The sequence below is a fragment of the Bombus pascuorum genome, chromosome 10 (genome assembly GCF_905332965.1).
Source record: "Bombus pascuorum chromosome 10, iyBomPasc1.1, whole genome shotgun sequence".
NCBI lineage: Eukaryota > Metazoa > Arthropoda > Insecta > Hymenoptera > Apidae > Bombus > Bombus pascuorum.
The window spans coordinates 12,962,286-12,987,244 of NC_083497.1; the positions used below are offsets into that span (position 1 = coordinate 12,962,286).

Genomic DNA, 24,959 nt, shown 5'->3' on the forward strand with positions numbered 1-24,959 from the left:
CGAAGCACGACATTTTTATTCCTTCCTGATGTATTAAATCCATTGAAATTTCTCTTCTTTTTCTCTTTTATTTTTTTACCGATAAAAACCTTCCTACTTTTGACGATCGTGTAGTAAGTGTAACAAAATTATGTTGGATCAAAAAAGCTCGCGATACGTGAACCGTCACGAGGGGATATTTACAACCTTGATTTTAATAAACGATAGAAGGTTAAAGATCAACGAGAATCATCGCGGCACATCAACTTGAAAACCTTCTTGAAAACCTTCTTGAAAATTAACGTTGCTCGTTACGGGCGACAGATGGTAAGCGTACGGAATAATTATAATTTTCGACATCCTGATGATTGTGACGCAAGGCTCGAGCGAAATTTGAACGATCCATCGTGCCATACGTTATTGAGCGTTGTATCGACGTTAATGATCGATTTAAAGAGCCTGGCTGTGATAATCATCCACTGAGCGAATCTATACGATTAAAAATAAACCTAAGCGAAGAGGCATGACTAGGAAGATAAGTGAAGCAGTAAAATGTGTTATTAGTATCGTAAAGACGTGTCTTTCTGTTAGAGGTAGCTTCACTGGTTGCAAGTTGAGAACAGCAATTTTACAAGTAAATCGAATGCGAGCTATTTCCTAGCTAAATTTATGCGACAGTGAGACTGATTGCAAATACTATAGCGCTGTAATGGTGGTAGAATAAACGTGAAATATTGTCGAAGTAATAGTTAACTGTGTAGTGATAGACTTTCGAGTATATGTGTCACTAATTGTAAATTGTAAATATAAGAGATAAAGCACATATCTATGAACACCAGGGACAAGGAAATGGGATTATTCAAGTGCAACAAAATTACTCAATGCAAAAATTTGAGTATTAATTGTAATTACTTGATAACATAATCTCGTATATTTGACTTATAGTATTGCAGCTTATGCAATAACGTGCTTGATACACCGTTGATTACGTTCTACTGTTACTATACGATGCAAATAACAAAACGATTGAAATTAAATTAGGAAATTCAATTTCTTATTAAAAATACTCATTTATCAGCTACTTGTCGAAGTATTTTTTACTCATAACAATGCTACCTGTTATTTGTTGTATTCCATTATCTGTTTTACTTGAAAATGTATCGTGTTCCGGTACAATATATGCACACATTTAATAATGTCTATGTAACGATCAATAAACCAACCTGTGGGACTACTAGTATGTTATCGCAATGATAAGTACTTCGCTCTCAAAGTACGTTAATCAGATATCGTTAAAATATCACGTTCCAGCTTTTTTCAAAATATTACAGTTTTCACCTGGATTAAATAAAATATACAGAGTGTAACAAATAAACTCAGCTGGCCGAAATAGTTACGATCCTCTCGTACAAAACATTTACAATGTAGTCAAATTTTAATTATCTAAAATGTCTTATCCCAGTGAAAGTGAAAGTGAAAATCACTATAAACATTTCCATAATTTATAGATAACCGTGAAGAGAATTGTTATTGTTTAAACGTCAAGATAAATGTAACAATTCACTGACTAATTATCTTAATGCATTGATGTCAGTTACGATAAATAGCAACATACTTTTGCTTTTACTTTCCGATGTGACTTAATTACTTGATTTTATAATATTGATAATATTGAACCGACAAACAGATTTGCCTGGAACGAAATAAATAGATTGCCGAATAACTGCATCTATTCAACTTATTTAACATACTTCAGCATCCAAAATGGACTCTAGCCTCTTACTTTAATCATCTGGAAGGCCATAAAATTGATTGAGTCATCAGGCCGAGCAATGATCATTAAGCTTACCGATAAGCGCGATAATGTGTTTGCATTTCAAAGTAGAAATATGCAAATGAGACACAAATGCTGGAGGGAGCTGCACAGATGACAAACTGGCGCTCGATAGAACGTAAAAATTATCTTTAAAATGCTTCGCAACGTTTCTTGAATTCGACAAGAATATATTTGCAAGTCTCACACTTCGTATTCCTCTCTTCATTTCTCCATTCTTCCATTCCCCACCCCATATCAAATCGACATCAACAATCCATCCCACGTCTAACATTCTTTAATCCACACCATCATTCCATTCTTCATATTGGTCATTCATTACCGTACGACTGACATTCCCTTTTCCACATCCTAGTTCAATAATCCCACCTAAACAAAGAAATAATGAGATGTGGAAAATACGTATAAGAGGTGAACATCTACACGATTGTAAAACGATAGATGGTAAAAGAAATTCTAGAAATCGCTTAAGTTTACACGATGACTCAACCAAAGTGAGATGAACTTAAGTATGAGATAAGTACAAGACGAGTATAAGATAAAAATAAGGTCAGTATAAGGTAAGGTAAAAATAAGGTCAGTAGAAGGTAAGTATAAGGTGAGGTAAAAATAAGGATGGTACAAGTATAAGGATAGTACAAGATAAGTAAAATTTCCAATTTCATATTCGGAGAATACGATGTATGAAGAGGTGGCACGCGGAAGCATCGCTCTCCCCTAAAATCGTAGCTTGATTTTTATCATTTTTAATGTTTAACTACTCAGTTTATACATCTACAATGTACAATGCTAATTTTTCACAATGAATTTTTTACACTATGTGGGATACGTGGGTCTAATATGCAAACTATACGGGCATTAGGTATGAAAAATGAAGTAGGAGTTATGATATACGTGGGTAATGTTATGTGGGAAGCGAGAACCGAGATATAGCACGCATAGGATGGAATAGAGTAGAACTAGATTGAGACGAGATAGACTGATAAATAACAACATTCAGACGTAATTGTAAATACAATTATACATACGAAGATTTAAATTTCCTACCTTCGCGTTTCATTTTTCTACAGCATTATCGCCGCATTATATAGCGAGGAGAAAGATTGGCGGATCGGAAGAAGTGGGGACAAAGAAGACCATGGTCGAAGACCGATGATGTTTGGCATTAAAACGAGCGTGCCGCGCAGCCGTGCATCGACAGCGCGGCTGAACTCGTCTGGTAGCATTAATAAATGAGGGACATCAGCTTTTAATTACGCGCCTCGCTCGTAATTGTAACCCGCAGCGAAATCGTACGCTTCCAGCCCGCTACTTTATAAGCTTCACGACGATATACGCGGCACGACCATTGATAACAACCAGCATCGCTGCCTGTTGCTGCTCGATGCGTTGCCTGATACTTTGCTGAATTAACGGTTGCTCTTAATTATGCTCGACCAAACGTGGAGTCAGCCTACTCGAGTTCTTCCTCCGATCGATCGAAAATCTTTCAGGATACCAGGTCGACGATTAAGAATTTTATGGCAGATTCGATCCTTGACAACGGGAATCTTCTCGTAGGTTGAAAATAACTTAACGAGGATGTTTTGGCACACGAATGATGTATATGTTACAGGAACAATGTTAAAAATATTTGAGAATTAAGTACCTCGTTTGTTTCTTGTTACAACTGAGCAAACAATGCTTTGTGCATGGCGTTTTATTACGATAATCGGGCTCTAGGTGTTCCAAGCATATATTTTTAGTAGCCTTTGAACTTGTGATTAATTATGCATTAATTATTCGCGCAAGTCACGTACTTCTATAAATTATTATTCATTTGTTATGACTTTCATTCACGTTTGTCATGAGTCAAGATATCTATTCGTGATAAATATTGCAAATTTATTAAACAGTATCGTATAGAGCAATATTTCTGTAACAAATATTTTGAAAGTGGAGATATTTAGAGTGTATACACAATCGAATTATCATTTTTACAAGACAGTATGACGATTCAGAAACAAATATCACGTTTTATAATACTTGGGGAAACAACAGTTTAATAAAAAAATGATACATTGCTTCTTCCAAGGTGTTTTTCACATTTATAGACGTATCTTATCTTTCGTAACCATAATGCATTCACATACGGTACTTGAATACCGATTTTTCAACGAAATTGAGAACTAGGCAACGACAGTTGTATTTAAAACCTTTTGCTTGCGACAATGACGATATTTTAATTGATTCTATGATTAAATAACGCTAATTGTAATGAATTCTTATTTAATCTAAACAAATTTCCAACATCGCATTTTTTCTTCATTTCGTGTTAAACTAAAATCGAAGAAAATTAATCCTAAACCGAATAAAATCACAACATTAAAGGTTCCACTGTTCTGCTTGCTTTAACAGCTCTGTTTGTTTCATTGTCACGGCGATAAGAAGATAAGTACCATATATGATTTCGTGGGATAGACAATAGACCTAAGTCGTATCGATAAAACGTAGTTCGTGGCAGAGGGGTGTAGACCTTTGGATACAGAAAGCGATTATGTAAGCGACGATAGGTTATATATTAAGAAGCAGAGCATTTTGCAACACAAACTGACCACGATGTTGGCGACCGCGACGTTTTTAGCTGTACTTGTATTGGCAGCGAGTGGAGCCACGAACAAAGACCCCCACTTTGTTCCTGGCCACGATACCATCGTGCATCTTTTCGAATGGAAATGGAACGACATTGCAAAGGAATGCGAAAGATTTCTTGGGCCAATGGGATTCGGTGGAGTGCAGGTATGAAATAAAATAATTTCGCGATACAAATACTATCCGTGATAAAGCCAGGTGTTTTGAAAATTGAGATATATTTGGTTCGTTTGATGTACAAAAATTTCTTGAATATTTGTTATCAAATTAAATTATACGAATAAAGAATAAATGAATTATTTTCAGTTAAGTCTCTAATAGAAAATTCGGGTGGTTTTGGAATCTCTTCTCGCAGGTGTAAATAACAATAAAGCCCTCTATCAGCGATTATCTTCAGCCGCATTATTGTTCGATTAATTTATCACTTATGATTGTTATCGATCAAGTGCTTAATTAGTTTCACACATAACAAAATATTGGAGAAACGATATCTTTAAGAGGGAGACAAACATAACACTTTTATCTGAAACCTGATTTTCACGTGTCATAATCACAACACAACACTAGAATACTAGATAATTATCCCTTCCTGCTAATCATATTTCTCAACATAGTAATTTATTCGAAATAAACATTTCTTCTAAATTCATTAAATATGTATATCACTGGCTAAACTCCTTTTTTATTCGCGAATGCATAGAATTCATTATCAACGCGACTCCATCACTGCAGGTATCACCGTTACAAGAGAATCTGGTGATCACTAACAGACCATGGTGGGAACGTTACCAACCAATTTCCTACTTGTGGACTACGCGATCCGGCACGAAAGAAGAATTTATCAATATGGTTGCAAGATGCAACAAAGTTGGTGTCCGAATTTACGTAGACGCTATCCTGAATCACATGTCCGGTAATTGGAACAATGCTCATGGCACTGGAATCTCCAGAGCAGACACGTACCACTACGAATATTATCAAGTGCCTTACCACTCTCAGCATTTCCATAAACCTTGCTCGGTTAACAACTACAACGATCCACAGAACGTGCGAAATTGCGAACTGACTGGTCTTCATGATTTGGATCAGAGTCAAGAATACGTCAGATCAAAGCTGGTGAATTTCTTGAATGAAGCTGTCGACGCTGGTGTTGCTGGCTTCCGGTTTGTATAGTATTTCAGGGTAAATTGTCTTTTTCAGCAAAAATGTTGGTCATTTCGACAAATCTTAAGAGCCAAAATATATTACAATATAAATGCTATTTATTAATTAACTATTTGTTAATCAGATTTTTGGTAAGGAACACTTGGAATTGTAGAGCTTTTGTCAACAATGATCGAAGAATTATTTATTTCACAAATTGTGAATTATTTGTGTTTTAATGTTGCTGCGCTCGAATCGATAAATGGAATAATATTTTTTTTAATTTCTAATTTAAATCTCAGGTGTTCTTTTCTACCAGAAGTCTATGTTATTCTATTTCAATTAAATAAATTATTTCAATGTAACAATGTAAAATTACGCGGGAAATTGCTAACAGTATATATAATTCAGAATCGATGCTGCCAAGCACATGTGGCCAAGCGATTTGAACATCATTTACTCGAGAGTAAAGAACCTGAACACTCAGCATGGTTTCCCTCCAAATTCCAAGCCATACATATACCAAGAAGTGATCGATTATGGTGGCGAAGCAATTTCTAAACGCGAGTACAACCACCAGGCTGTGGTGATTGAATTCAAATACGCCTCCGAACTGTCCAACTCGTTCCGGGGTAACAATCTTTTGAAATGGTTCGTCAATTTTGGAGAGCAATGGGGTCTTTTACCCTCTCAAGATGCCCTCGTTTTCGTCGATAATCACGACACGCAACGTGACAATAATCAAATACTCACTTACAAATCATCAAAACTGTACAAGGTAAGTGCTGCGTGAGAATTTGCTTTTATATTCCAAGAAGTACTTGATTTTTTAGCGTTTACATAAAAGTGTTTTCCTTTAAGTAATTTCGTGATAAGGTAGACAATATTTGGAGCTTTGGGAATGATAATTATCGTCCATTTGGCTTGTAAAGCGTAGCACGAGTCGTGTAATCGCGAGGGCGTGAGTCTGCAAGTAGAATAGGTCGTTTAGTCGTCAGGCATTAGGATGCAAATATGAAGCTTTTCCCCTCGGTGTTTCATGGGATACTCTGATTTTAATTTTGAGATACTTTTGAATGAAAACATTGAATTACGTATTCTGAGAGTAATATAGAGTTCTAATATTCTATTAGATTATTTCTATGGAAACATTAAATTACGTATTCTAAGTGTAATAGAAATAAAATACTAGTATTTCTCTGAAACCTGCAAAATAGGATGAAAACCAAAAATTCCACAAAACTAATAAACCACTAACAATTATCTATTGTTATACTGTACGATCCTTCGCCTGTTATATTTTGAACTAAACTACTTGCAGATGGCGGTCGCCTTCATGTTAGCCCACCCCTTCGGTACACCGCGAGTGATGAGTTCCTTCGACTTCCAAAGCAAGGATCAAGGACCACCTCATGATGGCAATGGCAATATCATATCTGCAACTATCAATCCAGACAACACTTGCGGCAATGGTTGGATCTGTGAACACCGTTGGAGGCAAATTTACAACATGGTTCGCTTCCGCAATGCGGTTAAAGGAACGATCATTAAGAACTGGTGGGACAATGGCAGCAATCAGATTGCATTCTGTCGTGGAAATTCTGGATTTGTTGCGTTTAACAATGACCGGAATGATTTAAGAGCCACCCTCAAGACCTGCTTGCCTCCTGGTCAATACTGTGACGTGATTTCTGGTAACTTGGAGAATAGGAAATGCACCGGAAAGGTTGTTAACGTGCAACAGAATGGCGATGCTTATATCGAAATCACTAAAGGAGAGGAGGATGGAGTTCTTGCTATTCACGTTGGGGTGGGTTTGTTTTAGAGATGATCGAAAGAGTATAAATTGTCATAAAGTTAAGGATAATGATTAGATAATTGGAAATATTTTATTTTCAGGCTAAACTGTAAACGAGTATGAAGTCGATCGTCGCGAACGTTGAAAGACACGAACAAGGATGCTGAAATTCGCATTATATCAAGCGATGTCTCCTGTTAGTATTACATAGATTGATCTAACGTACAATTACACGCGAACGCATCTTGTAACCAAAGAAACATTGTACCTACTTTATGAGAATAAATAATTTTTAAATAATTTTTATTTAAAGTTCAAGCACACTTTTATTTACTACGTGTGACATATAAAAACTAAGTTACTCGTCAATTTTATAATATGTCTGTTTCAAAGATAATGACGGACCTCTTTCTCATTATAATTATTGTTATTTCAATAATTCGAATTTATTAATACGAAAATTTACATAATTCGTAATTATTGAATTCAAAAACTAAAACTCACGAAAAATGTACAAGCTAAGCCCTATATGAGAATTTGCTTTTATATTCCCCCAAAAGTAATTTATTCCAAGAAGTATTTAATTTTCGAGTATCTATTTAAATGTGTGTTTTGTTAAGTAATTTTGTAGTAAGGTAGACGGTATTTGAAGCTTTTAGTTAGCTTTATTTGCAAAGTACAGTACGAGGCTCAGCGTGATTCTGCAAGTAGAATAGGTCGTTTAGTTGTCAGACATTAGGATACAAATAGGGACACTTTTCCTTCCATGTTTTATGGGATACTCTGATTTTAATTTTGAGATACTTTTGAATGAAAACATTGAATTACGTAATCTGAGAGTAATATAGAGTTCTAATATTTTATTAAATTATTTCTATGGAAACATTGAATTACGTATTCTAAGTGTAGTAGAAATAAAATACTAGTATTTCTCTGAAACCTGTAAAATAGGATGAAAAACAAAAATTCCACAAAACTAATGAACCATTGCTAACAATTATCAAACGTCTTACTCTACGATTCTTTGCCTCTTGTATTTTGAACTAAAATATTTCTAGCCCACCCGATCTATACACCGCGAGTGACGAGTTCCTCCGACTTCCAAGGCAAAGATCAAGGACCTCCTCTGAGTGGCAATGACAATATCATATCTGCAACTATCAACCCAGACAATGGTTGGATCTGTGAACACCGCTGGAGACAAATTTACAACATGATTCGCTTCCGCAACGCAGTTAGAGGAACGAGCATTAACAATTGAGTGAGATAATGGCAGAAACCATACTTTTGTTCACCAGATGTGCCACATAAAAAATAAATTTGTTTCAAAAATACTAACAGATTTCTTCCCAAATTCTCTGCCCTTTAAATCTTTGTATTTTTTCTCCATAAATTAAACTCCCGTTTTTGTGAAATTTTTCGTACAATATCGCATAATCTTCGCGCAATTTCGGGTCTGACGAAAGCAACTGGACCAGGCATAGATATTTTTCAACAAGGTTTATTTTAACAGAAACAATGTACTGTTCTTGTTCTCTTTTCACCATTAATTTCTACTATACATAATATGACAGTTAATCAGTAAAATAATACACGACAGGCTCGCGATGGAGAAATAAAAAAGAGGATGTTGGAAGGAAGTTTTTCATGGGGGAATGGTAATGATTGGATGCGGAAATAAATTGCAGAAGGAAACGAAGGGTGAAAGAAGAAGAAAAAAAAAATAGGTGGAAAATAAAATCATCGAAGTATCACAAGATTGCCTTATCGCCCGCTTCTTTATCCCTCTTTTTCTCCAGCATGCTCGTCTCATTCTGTACATATATTCTCTCATTTATATTTTTTAAATAAGTCGATATGCATACGAATTTCCTCTCATACTTTTCCTTTCTGTATATCCTCTCCTTTCTATATCCACTTTCCTCTATCTCCAGCAAACACAAACACACGTATCTCGTAGCTCGCTACTTGTATGTCCGTTCGCACCCCAAAACGATCCTGTTGCCCGACAATTTAACGATCTCGTGCTAACGCGGTAATGATGTGCGTGAACCTCTGCTACGAAACTAAATAAAATACTACGGGTCCTTTTTCTGTAAAAGCACGATATAAATAAATGCTTAAGCATTATGTACAATGATCTCGTTTTAAGTAAAAGCCGCTAGCTCGGTTAATGTCCGCTCGTGTCGTCCAACCTTCCGTTTATTCATTTTTCAAAATGTTTGGCAGATAGTCTGTTCAATATAATGAAATTTTCGAGAAACTTGGTACTTGTCCGATAAGAACGAATGAAAGGAAACAACTAAGAATTGAAAATTAACTCTCAAAAGTGGAATATCTTTGGGTCGCAGGTAACCATAACAGTTTGAGTTATATTTAGGACAGGTTGTTTAATTTTAATCCGTGTTCCTGTAAACCTCATCCTATATATGCCATTAATTGTTTCGCTAAATTGTTAACGTACTACTAACATGTAACAATCAAAGTATGTAAAGGATCGCGGATTTACCGAAAGCTGGAAGTACGAGCAGATGTACTGTGCGCGAGAACGCGCGTATAAGTGTATGTATACATAATATTTATAAACGTATAATAGTCTGCAGTAAATTCAGGCTAATGTAAATCTAAAAATACTGCTCGTCTCACGACTTATCAACTCTTCCATTCTAACAACCGTCCTGGGCGACTCGCTCGTCTAAGAATATCTCTCTTTCTATTTACGACTAAATTGTTATTACATGAATACAATAAGGCAACGGGTTTACTGCTAAATAAATAAATGTTAAACGTTGTAAATAAGAGAGGGAGAAGATTAATTTACAATGTTTTCCCTAAATTATATTTACGGGTCCGTCCATCTCGTAAATCTATATCGATTTCCAACGTATCGGCTTCTAATTTGTATTCTCGTGTTTCTGTATGTCGTGTCTATGCGTGTATGTATGCGTTTGTGTGCGTTACGTATACATATTCTTTATAGGTATATGAATGTTACCCGCTCGTGGATTTTCTCCGTGTGGTTTGCACGTAGAACGTTAGCAAAAATATAATTTAGTATATTTTATCATTTATAATTCATTCATATAAAAACTTTGTTAAAATATATAAAAGAAACAACGATTTGAGCAAATACGTATCATCCTATCGTACAGCTAGATATAAGTACCGTGTCGAAGAAACATTCCCTTTCGTCGTTATTGCACATAAATTCTTCTTCTTTCCTTTTTATTTATTTCTTCGCTAATAAAGTGTTGTCTCTTTTTCATTTTTTCTTATTAGCATACTTTCTCTCTCGCTCTGACTGTTTCACTCATTCGTTTTTCACACGCTCTCACTAAACAACAAATTGTTCACTTAGTTCGTTCGATATATTATACCTACTGCGGTATGTACTTATTTAATATTTCCTTTTTATTTCTTATCGTCGTTTACGATTTTAATTCTTCACGCGACGATGAAGATTAGAATCGTCGCTCGACGCTTTACGATCTGTGTTTGTCGGACTCGGTGTTTGCGCGAAATTATTCGAGTTCATCATGGATGACTATTATCGCTTCCAATGCTACTAACTTCATTATTTATAGTACATTTACAATCTCTGTTATCCAAAAGACATTTTCTAATGCTTGCAGCAATGAAATTGCACGCAGTATCGCAGAATTAATTTTGTATCTTATCTTTAATATAACATTTCATCCCTTGTATACTGTAGTATTCGAATTCAATCGAAAGATGATTACAAATATTACCAGGACATTTTATATTTCAGAGACAAGCAAATTAATGTACTCGCTTGATTTCTAATCTACAAATTTATCGTACAACAGAACTCGAATAATTTTTCTCAGTACAATGAATCTTTCTCGCTCGAAAGCTTCAATTTCAGGTAACAAAGAGCAGCATCGATGAGCATTTCGAATTTCTAACTCGCGTTAAAAATTGCCAATCGTCTCCGTTATTTCGTTCATCTAAGAAAGGCTAGCCTTGTGGAAGACTTTTTAAAGATAGAGGCACTCGTTTCGTTGATCTCGCAGAATGTACATTAATTCGCGCTTTAATCATTCTAAAACGTTAATTTCCATCGCTAAGTCGATATTCCGGAGATTTCGAGGCTATTAGTTCCGCGTGAAACCGATCTTGAAATCCTGACACGTTAATTGCTCGCGAAGAATCGAACATGTTGCTTCCGGTTGGCCATTCTTTTTCTTTTTCTCCAACCGAAGGATGTAATTTGAATAAGCACGCAAACCAAGTGCTCTAATCGCTAATTACTATCCCAATTAATTTGATTATCACGCAGCGTCATCTCTTTTATGCTCATCGCGTGTCTATTTCTAATTTATAAGCGGCAGAACGCGAGAATGCTAACACTTGTTAGTCACCCTCCACTTCCTGCTCATCGAAGAGAATCTGTTAGCATGGCCAGCGGTACAAGTCTCTTAAGAACCGGACAAAGGAATTACAAATTAAAGAGAATCGCACCGTTGGAAGATTTCACGAATGAAACTCTGAATCGGGCTGCCCAGATTCTCTGGACAAGTATTCTTGTTTCAGGCACTGGTAATCATCCTAAAGGTTTATGATTTAATTAAAGGATATGATAATCGTCGATTGAAAATTTCATTTTAAATTCGATGGCTTGCCGAGCTTTCGGATCAACGTGCGAATAAGAAGTTCACTAGAAGATGTCTACTTATTACATCTCCTTTATGCTTCTTTTTTATAACAATCGTTGTAGTTCAAAACTATAAAAATTTGAATGTAAATAAAGCTTACAGTTTAACGATTTAAATATCCGAAGATGTAATTTCATTACATCAAGATCGCACATTACATTCGTCAGAACAACGTTATATGAATAGGAACGAAAAAAGAAAGCCCGTACGAAATTGCGTTTATACGTACGTAGCAATGAGGATTCTGTGAAAAATTAAGTAAAAAATGAAATACCATTTTCATCGCAAAAATTAAGAGAACAACAAATCCTCTACAAACTTCTTATCCACAGTTCAAACTCTACATCGAATCAACGTAAAAAACTAAGTCCTCTGGCTACTCAACCTTCGCATTCCCAATCTTCGCTCTCTTTCTCGAAGAATCACCTACTCCCACGCACGATTTCACCCGATTCCACGAGCCAGTCATCTATAAGTAAGTACAACGCAGCAAAGTGAAATTTCGCCTCCGAGACGGAGCAATTTTTCTCCAGGTACTCTCTCTTTCTCTCTCTCTCTCTTTCTCTCTCTCGCTCTCACAATGTACATATACATATGTATATGTACGAAACTCTTTCTCGTTGTCGAACGTCCAAGGAAAAAGGAATATAACATGAAGGACAAGGCGGAGCCTCCGGAACTCCACAGCGTCCGCGGTCACGTGTACGCGCTGTCGCGTAGTCCGCGTCACTGTTTGATGGGCTTCTTGAAGACGACTTCCGGCTTGCGTATGGGACGTGATACGCGCCGTTCTATCCTAAGGGCCCTGTTCGGGTCCGTGGAGGGCGTGACCGTGCCCTCCGGGCCCAGAGGAGTCTCCGCCATTGTTTGTCAGTTTCCTGTGCTGCTCGGCCGCCTTCCAGGCAACTGTTGTTGCTGCGGTTGCTGCTGGTGTTGCTGTTGCGACGCGGCTGCCGCAGCCGCGGCCGCGTTCAATGCCGGCAAAGGTGTCTGATGGCAGTGTGCACAGTGCAAACAGACCGTGCAAGCGCCCAGCTTCCGGGCTAACAGCGCGCGAAGCTTCAGGGCTGGACCTAGCTTCATTCCCATAGGCCCGGTTAAGTGATCCTCCGAGAGAAGGGGCAATGCCGCTCCATCGATCCGGTGCTCGCGGAAATTCTGCAAAAGAAACAGGGACGATGGTTATTTCTATTTGACAGCTTTGCCTCTTATTGGGAAATGATTCGATGGTGTCTGGATACAAAGGTAAGAATTCTCTGTTGCACAGTTCCTAACAGGGTATATAACGATTTTAAAAGATATTTGATAGATTTATTAAAGCGATCCGTCCTTTAAGTTCGTGTCAAATGTGAAAGTGTAAAATTCTTAATTGTCTTGGCACTTGGGCAAGCGATTAACGTTCAGTGATTCAGAATGATGTAATGATAAATGTAACAGCGACACGAGGTTTAAGAAAGACGCGACCATTATCCATAGAAAGCGGAACAGAAAGACATGGGAATTATCTCTACCATAATTCAAACCAAGAAAAATACAAAAAGGTTTCTAAACGCTCCAAACCACCTTAAAATAAAATGCCAAAAACAAACACTCCGCTCCGCCAATTAAAACCACCTTCTCTTCATGCTCATTCACAATGATCATGAACAATGACACCCACGCGTGCACCCACCGGTCGTCTGAATCAGCGGAACCCACGCGTGTTCCTGAACGCGTGGTGTGACCCTCGACCCAGCGGAAGGTCGCGCGTTCCGCGCGGTGTCTCCTCTCGTTGCGCAACAAGCGGCATCCTCAGCGGCGTGGAACGCCGCGCAGCGCTCGCTCATTAAACCTCCGTTCCGCAAAAAGTCGGCTCGAGCTGCCCGCTACGGATAGAATCACGATGCAGGACGTAGCAAGAGGAAAGAGGCGGAACGACGAAGGAAGGAGGCGGAAGAAGAAGAGGAGAGAAAAAAAAAGACGGGCGTTTCATTCACGGGGGCCATACGATCGTAATTGCGGCTGCAACTCGCCGCGATTTACCCCCGCTTAACGTTGCACGGTTCGCGGCCACTCACACCGTACTACGATCGTTTGCCCGTGTGCGCTCCGTTCGCGAGCACAGAATACGCCGATCGCTAGCTTATGAATGAAATATTCAGCGTTCTAACGCGAACGCCGCACGCAAACCCCAGACCGGTCTTCGTCCTCGTCTTCGTGCATTCCGCGAACGCCAGCCCAACATCCAGATCCGAGTAAATCGAGTCGTCGGCTTTTACGAAGCCGAGGAACGATTTAGATTTGTTTCCAGCTTTTGATCGGCTTTCGTGGCAAAAGAGTTTGAAGATAAATGTTCGCGGTGGTGAATCTCTAGGTTGAGCAGTTCGCATCGACTTGGAGAACGAAGCTCCAATGGGAGTTTTCACTGTACGAAATTATCTCGAAACCCTGCGAAGTTACAGCGAGAACCGTTCATTCTTATTCTACAATATGTGTTAAGAAACATGTAACAATATACGCTTTGTTTAGATAAAAAATGAAATTTTATAAGTTACGGAAGACTTGAAGCGAACTAAATAAAATAAACGGCTGTGACATTCATCTTCGATTAGAAAGTTCCCTTTCGTTAACTGGAACTCAAACTTTCAGAGCGCGTTAACCAAGGTATAATCTCTGACAATCGCCACTTTGAAAAAGCCAGTTTCTCCGACCGTTCTCAACACACGGTTACAACAAGCGCAGGCAACCGAGTAGCGTAGCTGGAAAGTTATTCCTCGTCGGCCGGCTCGCTGACTAATTACAAGAAAAGGACAAGAAGGAGGATCAACGAACTTGCACAAATTATCCCGTGCCGCGGTTCTCGCTTTACACGCCGTTTACTCGCGTGAACCTCGCGGCTCGGTGCACGGCTAATTATCCCGTTTCTCCCTTGCAGCTGACACTGTGATCGCGCCAGAATACGGCCACGGGGAATACACAGGGCCATCTATCACGGGCGACACGGCCAACATTGTTTCGAATTTCCGATAGCCACGCTAACGGTATGCGAAAGCGAGCGAGCGTAAGAATGGAAGCTCGTCGCGCTTACCGTTTTCCTACTCGTGAACGTTAATTAGCCGAGTTGTTAGCTCGTACAAGACAAAACAGGGTCATGGGATCGTTATTAGATGCAGACGCGAGGCCTGTTTCGCGCGATCGAATCGTGTGCGCTGGTTTGGGTTTGTTTGGGCCAAAGCGCAACAAACTACATCAGAAATATTCGTACGAGCCACGAAGATCATAACGCACGTTCCTCTAAATATTTTAGAAAAATGATAAGTTGAAGAGAAGCGTTTGATATTTATCCGTGTTGCTGGATATTGCGATCTATGGAAACTTTAAATACATTAGACGTGGAAAATGATTCTGTGATTCCAATAAGTTAAAGAGGGTGCAAGTATCGGTCAGTTCCGTATGAACGTTTTGCTCGCAGAATCTAATAGAATTCAATTTCACCAAATCCCTGAAACTTTCTTTAATCTCCTCTCTCCTTTCACGTTATAAATTACAAATTTCATATAAACATTGCCGAGTATCCTAAAAAACCTTTTAAATTTCTGTCTACTCTATCATACCTTACAAGACACGGTTGCATCCCTCCGTCCGTGAAAGATCATTGCAAAAATACCACATTACCAGTAGAAATTAACTAATGAAAACCTGCACCTGTATTACCTATCATAACTTCAGGTGAAACAAACTCTCGAACTATTTCGTTATTAAGGCAAGTATATCAGAGAGGCTAGCGCAAAAGACGTGGAAATTATAACGCGTGTCTCTGTATGCTACGGCGTGCGTTTTTCCTTTTTTTTTTCAAAATAGAGACCTGCCGTGATGTTTTTGCCGCGCGTTAAACATCGTAGAGAAATCGTCGGGCTATATCGAGTGCCGTGCTACGAGAAAAAGGCGTACTTTTATTATATTAAATTGCGGTACGGAATAGAATGTTGCTACGAAAGGCAGGCTTCTGCTCGCGATCTCTTAGCTGATTATTATGAATTACCACTCTGAAATCAGGGTATCAATTATGCCTGCGAGCCGTGGCGCCCCCAAGTAGCAGGAAATTATAGTGCACGATGTCTCCTCGTTGATCGAACCGCGGCTTTTTGCACCGTGCAACGTTCGCGTGGAAATTGTCGAGCTGTGCAACGCCGTGTAGAACGTTCTATTTCATTAAAATGTATTTAGGGTAAAACGTTGCTCCCGGAACACCGAGATTTTTCCCTGATCCGTTGATGAGCATGAATTAAAACCGCCGTCTCCCGATCGTTTTTACCACCCTTGCTCCGTAAAGGCTTGCTAGATTACATACGAAGTCTGTCTGTTCGTTTTGGCCGACTGCGTGCAGAAATCTTGTCAAGCGACAGCGGTCTCTCAAAGAGAAAAAAAGATGTTTAATGCGAGTCGTGGCTCTTTTCTTTCGAGTGGAATTCTTTCTGCCTGGGATCAGACGAAGATTTTGACATTTAGCGGAGTGCTTGTAAAATTGGAAACGGAAAAGAAGAAGATGAGCCGCGTTGAGAGATTTTCATGAAGTAATTGGAGCGTTTCCGGAATTGGAAATGCAACAGAGGATCGTTAGGTTTGCGTTGAAAGAACGATAGAGTAATTTCTGATACGATTATTAATATGCAGATAATATGGAGATTCAGTGGAGCCTAGAATCTTTTAATCCATTACTCGGTAATTGGACACCGTAGAGGAAAATACTGTAATTCATAATTTTACACTTTTTACGGGGGCGTAATATCATACGTCAGACAGTCTAGTCTCGACGATTAGAACGTAATTTATTAACGCTATATCATCGTAAATTCTAAATCTACGAATACGGAAAATTTCTTTGAAGAAAGCATTCCTTCTAATATCGGACTAATATCTAGAAAAAGCTAGCATTGACAAAGAAACAAGAAGAAAGTGAAAGGAACCATAAAAAAGTTGGAGGATAAGTTGACAGGAGGTCCTTCTTGGGGGCAGACGTTCAAGATGGCAGAATCCACAGGAATCTCATCTCGGCGCATACATCTCATTGTCTTCGAGCAGGGATACAAGCAGAAGTTTCGTAATCTCTCAAAACCTCGAGCCAGCCGTGGTGTCTGTGTGGTGCAGCTGCAGTTGCAGCGAATATATCATCCTCGTGTTGCACCGCGGGCGACCGCGGCCCTCCAAAGGCCCAGCCACGAAGACAACCTATATTTTCTCCACCCAGTTCCAAACTCTTAAGGGCAAACGCGATCCCAGACCGGGTCCAGCATCAATTATACCTTCCACAAACACGCTCTTATCTCGCGCGCTTGCCAGACAGCGCGAAATTCGAGCGCAACAGCTTCGAGGGTGTGTTTAATGATTTTTCTACGTTATTGTTTCACAACTGGATATTGAGATTCCATATTTACGCGTTACGGTGGACAATGCGATTCTCGAACGGATAAGGAAGATCTTCTATAGAGAAAAATCGATAGAAACAGGCAAACTTTATCTTTCCTTGATATCTCGCTGATAGAAAGTTTTCTAAAAAGAACCGTTTCTTCCCTACAAAATTTTATACGAGGAATATTTCTTCGATGGAGAACTTTGTTAAAGGAATGTTTCTTGCGTAATAAATTTTGTACGTATGGGAGGCTATGGGAGTGATAATTCTTCGATGGAGAATTTTATGGAAAGAAAATTTCTCTGATATAAATTTTCAGAGGCAAAGAATTTCCTACATACACGATTTTATGGAAAGAATATTCCTCTCACAAAAGATTGTGCAAAGATAATATTTCTTATTATACGCGTATCCGCAGGGTAGCAAACGTATTAAGGAAATCACATTGTCCTATTTGCAACGCGATTCAAACGACGATGAAGCGAGAACTATGAAAACGGACAGGGGAATTCTTTCCAGTCGAGGATCCACAGAAAGTGTTGGTCGAGCGTGAAAAGGATCGAGGTTCCTCGAAAAATAACGGCTTGCTTCTTGCCAAGTTCGAATTCTTGACCCCGAAGGATCTCGAAGCCGCGGTTATAACCTCGGAAGAGCACCGACTCGGAACAGCGTCACGTTAACTGGTCGCGATGGAGCCGTGGAATCTTTTCTCTCGGTCCATCGGTTTCTCTATGGGGAAAAACAGTCGCTGTAGCTTGCCCGTTGCAAAATCGAGTCGAGGCCTCCGGGAACGAATTTATGGAATGTAGCACTGCCGATACTCGTCGACGTTTTATACCTCGTTCTTCGGTTGGTTTAAGTTTCAAGATCTTTCTTAGATTCTCTTCCTTTTTCGTATAAATGATAAGACGACTTTGCATGAAATTAATGTTTCCTTTTTATTATATATTATAATTTTAGTTTCCTGGAATTTTAATGTCTTCATGCGTTTGTTATGGAACTATGACTACTCTATTCGTACAGTTGCAAATATTTTTCGTGGGTAGTATTCTCTTTGCTTAAAGCGATAACGATGGTTACCATATATTTTCCATTGCCTTATTTAATTTTGCTTACTTTACCATTGTGAAAATATTTGAATTTTTAAGCGTTCGAAAATGTCTAATTTTGTATCATGCACGTGTCACCATGTCGCGTACAATTTTCTACGAGAATTACGATGAATTGTGTAAAAAGCGAAATATTTAACGCCTCTCGACACCGATTTACGACGCGTAAAATACGTCCTTTAATTATTCTATGGGTTTAAATCATCTTCCATCAACTATACCACGTTCTTCGAGGTAGGTTCGTAATAAAAGTCGCGTCTGTGACATCTAGAAGCCTCGTCACTACAGCTGTTGCGCAATGACAATGACGAGTTAATGAGATGAACGTTTTACGATATGTGAAAAATTCCAAGATGGTTAGTCGCTGACAAATGACAAGCCGGCCCTGGTGAGTAATTTGCCGAGAACATAATGGAATATATCATTGGAAGTTTATTGGTCCATTATGAGCTTTTTGCTATTAAAATTCTTGATCTAAGAAGATTTAGATACTTGTCAAGAAATTTAATTTATCTTTCAAAACCATACGGAAGATTTGTTTTATACTGAATGTAAAAAGTCCCAATGATTTTGTCTCTTGCAATGATAGAATAATCTGCTCGTAATAAACTTTGCCTAATTACTATAATATCGAAGAAAATTGTTTAACGATATATCTTCATCAACGTAGAAATAAATAATTTGTTTCTCAAGACTAACATTAAAAAGTATCATTAAAGAATATATAATTATATTTTACAAGATTAAGCTCTATATTGCAGGAATAATTATCGCTGTAGTTTTCTTTTTCGTAGAAACTTCAATATCTTTTCCAATCATACGGATATTATCTTTCACTTTTCTCTAATCCAACACTCCCTCCAATTGACATACATTACTTTAATAATCTAAAATTTGGACAAATATTTCACAGGAACCTGATACGTATCAGATACATCTGGCACGTCCGTATAATAACTATAATTGCGATGTAACCTAATATAGTTGGCAATCTTGCTGCAGCTGACAATTCTATACGCTAATCTGCACACGTCGAAGAGAATCTTCGTGACATTTGTAGCCGGACATGGAACGGTTGTTCGACGCAAAGAACAAAGTATAAACCAGCACGAATCTGGGACATACGAGGCGAAAAACGTCGTAACCGCTGTTATAACTTTTGTTAACGCTATTGCATCCAGCTGCTGCATTCGCTTCGGGCTGTTACGCGCTCACGGTACCGCCTTATATGGCGTTGCAGTATGCAAAACACGACGTGGAATGAACTAGGATGAACCGATGCTCGGAATTTACGTTTATGACTCCCTGTCGGGTTGTACACTACTGGGCATACAACGGATACAGTTTGTAAAAACGAATGCTATCGCTCGTACCTTCGTTCTTTCCCGAGTTTAGATTCTAAGACGTTGCTGCTTCTGTAAGTTTGGAAGTGACTCACGAAAGTATTTGAACACTTAGTATGGAAAACTTTCGCGAGTGTATCCTACGTGTTATATGAAACATTTTGAAATTTTATTACCGTCGTAATGGGACGCGACTATAAAATTTGAAACCGATTCCTAGAAGTATGTTAAATATGGTCCCATTGAACACCGATACCTGTCAATACAATAGATAATTGATTATTTAAATACTTTCTGATCTCTGTGAGATATACACTTGCATCAAATATCATGCAGTTCCCTTTGTCTAATTTCACATTTGTTCCAAATTTTACCAACGTGATCCTGATAGTCTTATCACGTCCTATGCTATACAAATTCTTTGTGCATATAATATGTACAGGGAAGTATATGAATTAACGAGAAACGAAGCGTGGAAGGCTTTCCATGGGGACGTTGAATATTATCAGAGGTTAGGAAATGTAAAGGTTCCCCTACCGCGAGTTACTAGCGAGATAAAGGTCGCGATTAACGAAAGGTGGAAGGTGACCGGAATTTCAGATACCTGTTCGACACAAATTCCGGGCGTCGGTTGAACCTAGCATGGCGCATCGTTACATAAAGGAATACCACACGAATTTACGATTTCTCCGCACGCATGGTATTTTCGACACAAGACCTAAACGTACATCGAATTATCTGCAGAGATAACGCTGACAAATTATCGGCTAAACGTTCTACTGGAAACTATTTTATCACATAAAGTGATCAACTTCGTAGTACGAAATATCTTTGCTCTTTTAAATGCTTTAAACGAATTCGATGTAATTTAGATACCTGCTCCGTTTCGTTACCGATCACCTTTGTCCACATCAGGAATTACGATCAGCGCTCGAAATTTTTTAATATCCAATGGTAGCTCAAAGTACGAAAGAAATTCAATATTAACCCTCGTCATCGATCGTCTACGTCCATGTAGCTCTATTTATCAGGTCCGTAAGTATGAAACCGGAATTTGCCTATAGATGGCCCTAGCTGATAATGTAGTTATCACTGAACTGCGTTATTGATGCCAAAAGTCCTTGTTGGCATCTCACAAACATTTTCGACTTACAACAATACAAGTTTCATACAACAGCATAGTTTGTAATAGCGTTGAACATGTCGAATTTTGTGCCTGGAAACTACGATTTGCGGACAGCATTGATTTTCTGTTACCATTTGAAGAAAACTGCTGCAGAATCGCATCGAATGGTAGGTTCTTCTGTTTTAAAAAATCGACAATTCGATTTCATTGCTACATGTTACCTTAATTTGTTCGAGGAAAGCAGAATTCAAGCAAAGATTGATTGAAAATGTAATCGTATCAAAGAATTTTTTACAAAATTTCAAAAGGAGCAAATAGTTTCCTATAATGTCAATGGAAAATGGAAATTGAAATTTGACTATCAGGTTTTCCGTCAAAATTAAAATTGAATAGAAATGATAAAACAAGAAAATCAAGGATCTACTTGTCCCGCAAATTTCAAGTTCAGCTATGACCGCTTTAAGATTCTCTCAATGGTAGAATGGTTAGAACAGATGCTCGCAATGGAATCACGCAAGAAATTCCTCGCAGCTGGCCTACCTTAAACCCGATCGGTGGCTACGCCACTGTGCACCAGCGAACAAGAACCGGTGACCTGCCACGCCCTGTCGAGGTCGTCGCGCGCCTCTCTCGCCGACGACCGGCGTACCGACGTCGACCGCGGCGTACCGACGACCGCTGCCCACCAGCCTAACCAGATCAACATCGCCCCACTGCTTCCCGCTACGCTCTATCTCCCGCTGTGCTTCCGTCTCTCCTCCTTTCTCCTCTCTTTCTTTATCCCTCTTTCACCGCTTCTTCCCTTCTGCTCTTTACTCTTGCCATCCAACCTCCTTTCATCTCGCTTCATACCTCTCTCTTTTAACTTTTAGCTTTTAACTGCCTTTTTATTTTCTTTTTTATTTTTGACCATGAATTTGTATTTTAATTCATTTACCGAATTCTTGTATTTTAAGATTTTTAGACGATTCGATTCGATTTAGTTACCTCGTCGAGTTTTGTAATTTACATATCTGTTCTCAGGTGTGTTTTGTCTTTTCTTGTTCGGCTGCTAATGAGACGATCTACTTTTTTATTTTATTCCTTTACTTTTAAGTTGGACTATTTCCATTTCCTCGCGGGTTACATTAAATGTCGGCCTTCTTCAAGCACGCGATTTTTATTTCTATCTTTGGTTCATTTGCTGTTCTCAGCTTCCTTTTAAGCGACTTGTTCCTTTTCTACTTTCTCCTCTCGCGATAGAAGTCATTTTCTTTCTCTTATATTTCTCTTTCTGCCATCGGGCCGGTTAAACAAAGTGTCACACACCGTTCTTGCGACCGATTCATTTTATCCTCCGAGTTTCGTCTTCCTTCCCCTCTTTCTAACTTACAATCCCAAGTTAAAATGTACTCTGCTTAGCCGCACCCAACGTGACGTTTACGACGAGATTCCCTCGCTTTTTTCTCTCGTTTCTTCTCTCGCGCAGGAAGTCGAATGAAATCATACCTCGAGTTTCTTGAGTGTTTCGCTTCCTCGTGGAATTGCGGTTACCGAGAAAAGATACCAAGGATCAGGAGGTCAATCGGCTGACTCGCGACATCGCGCGATCCCATCTTTTCCTCTTTCGGTCCTTTTCTACCTCCACGGATGAACTTCGATTTTACAAACAAATGTGCGTCCGATCGAGCGAAACATGTTCTCCAATGTATAACTTCTAAGCGACTAGAAGGTACCAGTGTGGCGAATTGAAAAATTCTAACATTCCCGTTAACGAATATCAGAATTATCAAGGTGACATTTTTCCATATTTGTAAATTCTTCGTTCAATCAAAATGTAAAAATACACTTGTTCAAAAATATAGAAATACACAAACTATATGAACGCAAGATGAACGCGATTCATCAATATCTGGAATAATTTTTATTTTACAAAATTTCGGACGTCTGCGTAGTATACCCCCTTAATCAACGTTTACGCGTTTAATTAAGCATCCTGTTCGTTCCCTTCGTTCAGCCACGAAACGCAATCAGGCACACAACCACGCCCAGCCTATTGCACAATCGTGAGCTTCTATTTTCCACGCGCGATTCCTACCCTGGATCGCGTCGGGGTTCGTTAAATCGTTGTTATCTCTGATTTCCACGCAGGCAGCCAGCTGTTTTGCGCTATTTTTCATTCAAACGTGTTTTAATTATTATTCTAGCCCGTGTTACCAAACGATATCGAATCTGGAGTAATTAGAGTCAGGACGGCAACGAGGTAAATTAAGCTCGACGGAGATACGAAGTTATTTAGATAGACTACAGCGTGTAATCATGTCGCCTGGAAAAGAGTCGTGGCTGCTACGCAGAGAAAACCGTGTTCCATGGATGAAGGAACTCGCTTTGGATAAGTTAGCGTGGGATTATCCATGATAAAGTTACGGTTATTTTTGTGGAGAATAACTTGAACGATAGGAATTAGAAGGTTTACTTTATAGGTATCTAAGGATCGTAAAGGGTGGTTTAGTTTCTTTAGTAAAGAGATATACCACGTTATAAAAGTATCCAGGCACTTGTCTATTTTTCTCAAGATTTAATTTACTCGTGAAATTGCCGATAAGATATTAGTACAATATATAGACTGTTTATTTCGAAATATTCCACGTATTTCCATTTTCCTTCGTTTTAAAATATTCAGGTGATTGCGTTTCTATCGATTAAAAAATCCTAATGAAGTCTATTTACTTTGTTTTTTTTTGAGAATTAACAGGACCAATATCTTTTTTCAGGATCATGAATGGGCTTACATTAATTTCAAAATTGGTCAATTTCAGAATAAACGATTATGGGGTTTCATTTATCAACGAAACTTCAATTGATTAAAACGAACGAATATTATAAGACTGAAATTATAAATTGTTTATAACTAGAAACTAATTTGCGTTCAACTATATGTGAACTTTTCGTTTTGCCAATCTTTTTCAAAAAAATGAACGTCGCTTTCGAAATAAACCGACCCTATATATCTTTACTTCCTCTTCCCTTTCGACTTTACACGGTGATCTCTAGTTTGCATTGTACAAACACGATATTATTATACTTTCCATAAGAGACGTAGCAGCCCAGAAACGTAATAGTGCTTCCTCACCTCGCAATTTCCAAATTGCAACACGATGCATCGAAGTTTCAACCGCAAATTATCTATACCAAAGGTATTCTCCGTGTACTTAATGAAAGATCCATCGAGCATAGTCTTCTACATATACGCGAGGATATCCGAAGGGTCCAGGAGGACATAAAGAGACCGGTGGCATCGTGACCGTGAGCGTGGCTTCATTACCGGGAAACCTGTTAGTTATGCTAATATCGGCTTACAAACCCTTCATTACTGCTGATGAGCAATTAATACGCCTGCCTGCCCCCTGGCCAGCAGCGCTAATGCACTCTGAATGTCTCTCAATTACACGACGACACGAGCGTTGTCCGCAAGGACGGCCTTAGTCGCGAGCTTTTTCGTCGTTGCGCCTTTTTCACGCTGGCCTTGTTTAATGGGAATTTAGAGGCTCGTTACGGGACAATTTCCTCGTTGTACGTTCCGACAACGGATGGAAATGAAGCGATATACGAAGTCGTGTTTGCTCGATGGAACTCGATGCAACGAATAGGAAGTTGTACATCTTTTAAATGGTTTTCAAGCGCAGAAAGATTATCCTGTTCGTTGGATCGGACAAAGATATCGCGGTTATTGCCGGTGTAGTTAAATGGTAGTTTGTAAGGGTAGTTCTTCTCGTCTGATTTATCTTTGATGGCGTCGTTTCGAGTTTATTGAAGGATAATCAGTTTACGTTTAAGGCCTGTTAATACGTTTAGGACGATTCGTCGTTAAATTTAATAGTATAATGTTCCGGTCTACTTAAAACCAATTTTCTATTTTTAACGAAGACTTGTATTTTACTAACTTTGAATA

The 24,959-nt window shown here is 38.7% G+C and overlaps 2 protein-coding genes across 5 annotated transcripts in view; one reads left to right on the forward strand and one right to left on the reverse strand.

Moving 5' to 3' along the window:
* The first annotated feature begins 4,362 nt into the window (after positions 1 to 4,362).
* Positions 4,363 to 7,685, forward strand: LOC132911089 (alpha-amylase-like). The gene is made up of 5 exons (XM_060967485.1): positions 4,363 to 4,591; positions 5,177 to 5,607; positions 5,999 to 6,365; positions 6,909 to 7,397; positions 7,487 to 7,685. The coding sequence occupies exons 1-5, from the start codon at positions 4,412 to 4,414 to the stop codon at positions 7,496 to 7,498; spliced, it is 1,479 nt and encodes a 492-aa protein (XP_060823468.1). The 5' UTR covers positions 4,363 to 4,411; the 3' UTR covers positions 7,499 to 7,685.
* Positions 7,686 to 8,870: 1,185 nt separating this feature from the next.
* Positions 8,871 to 24,959, reverse strand: part of LOC132911088 (uncharacterized) — a 189,481-nt gene continuing 173,392 nt past the window's right edge. For all 4 annotated transcript variants that reach the window (XM_060967481.1, XM_060967482.1, XM_060967483.1 and 1 more), the window contains one exon: positions 8,871 to 13,219. In XM_060967481.1, coding sequence (XP_060823464.1) covers positions 12,932 to 13,219 — 288 coding nt within the window. In that variant the 3' untranslated portion in view covers positions 8,871 to 12,931. The remainder of the gene's footprint in view (positions 13,220 to 24,959) is intronic.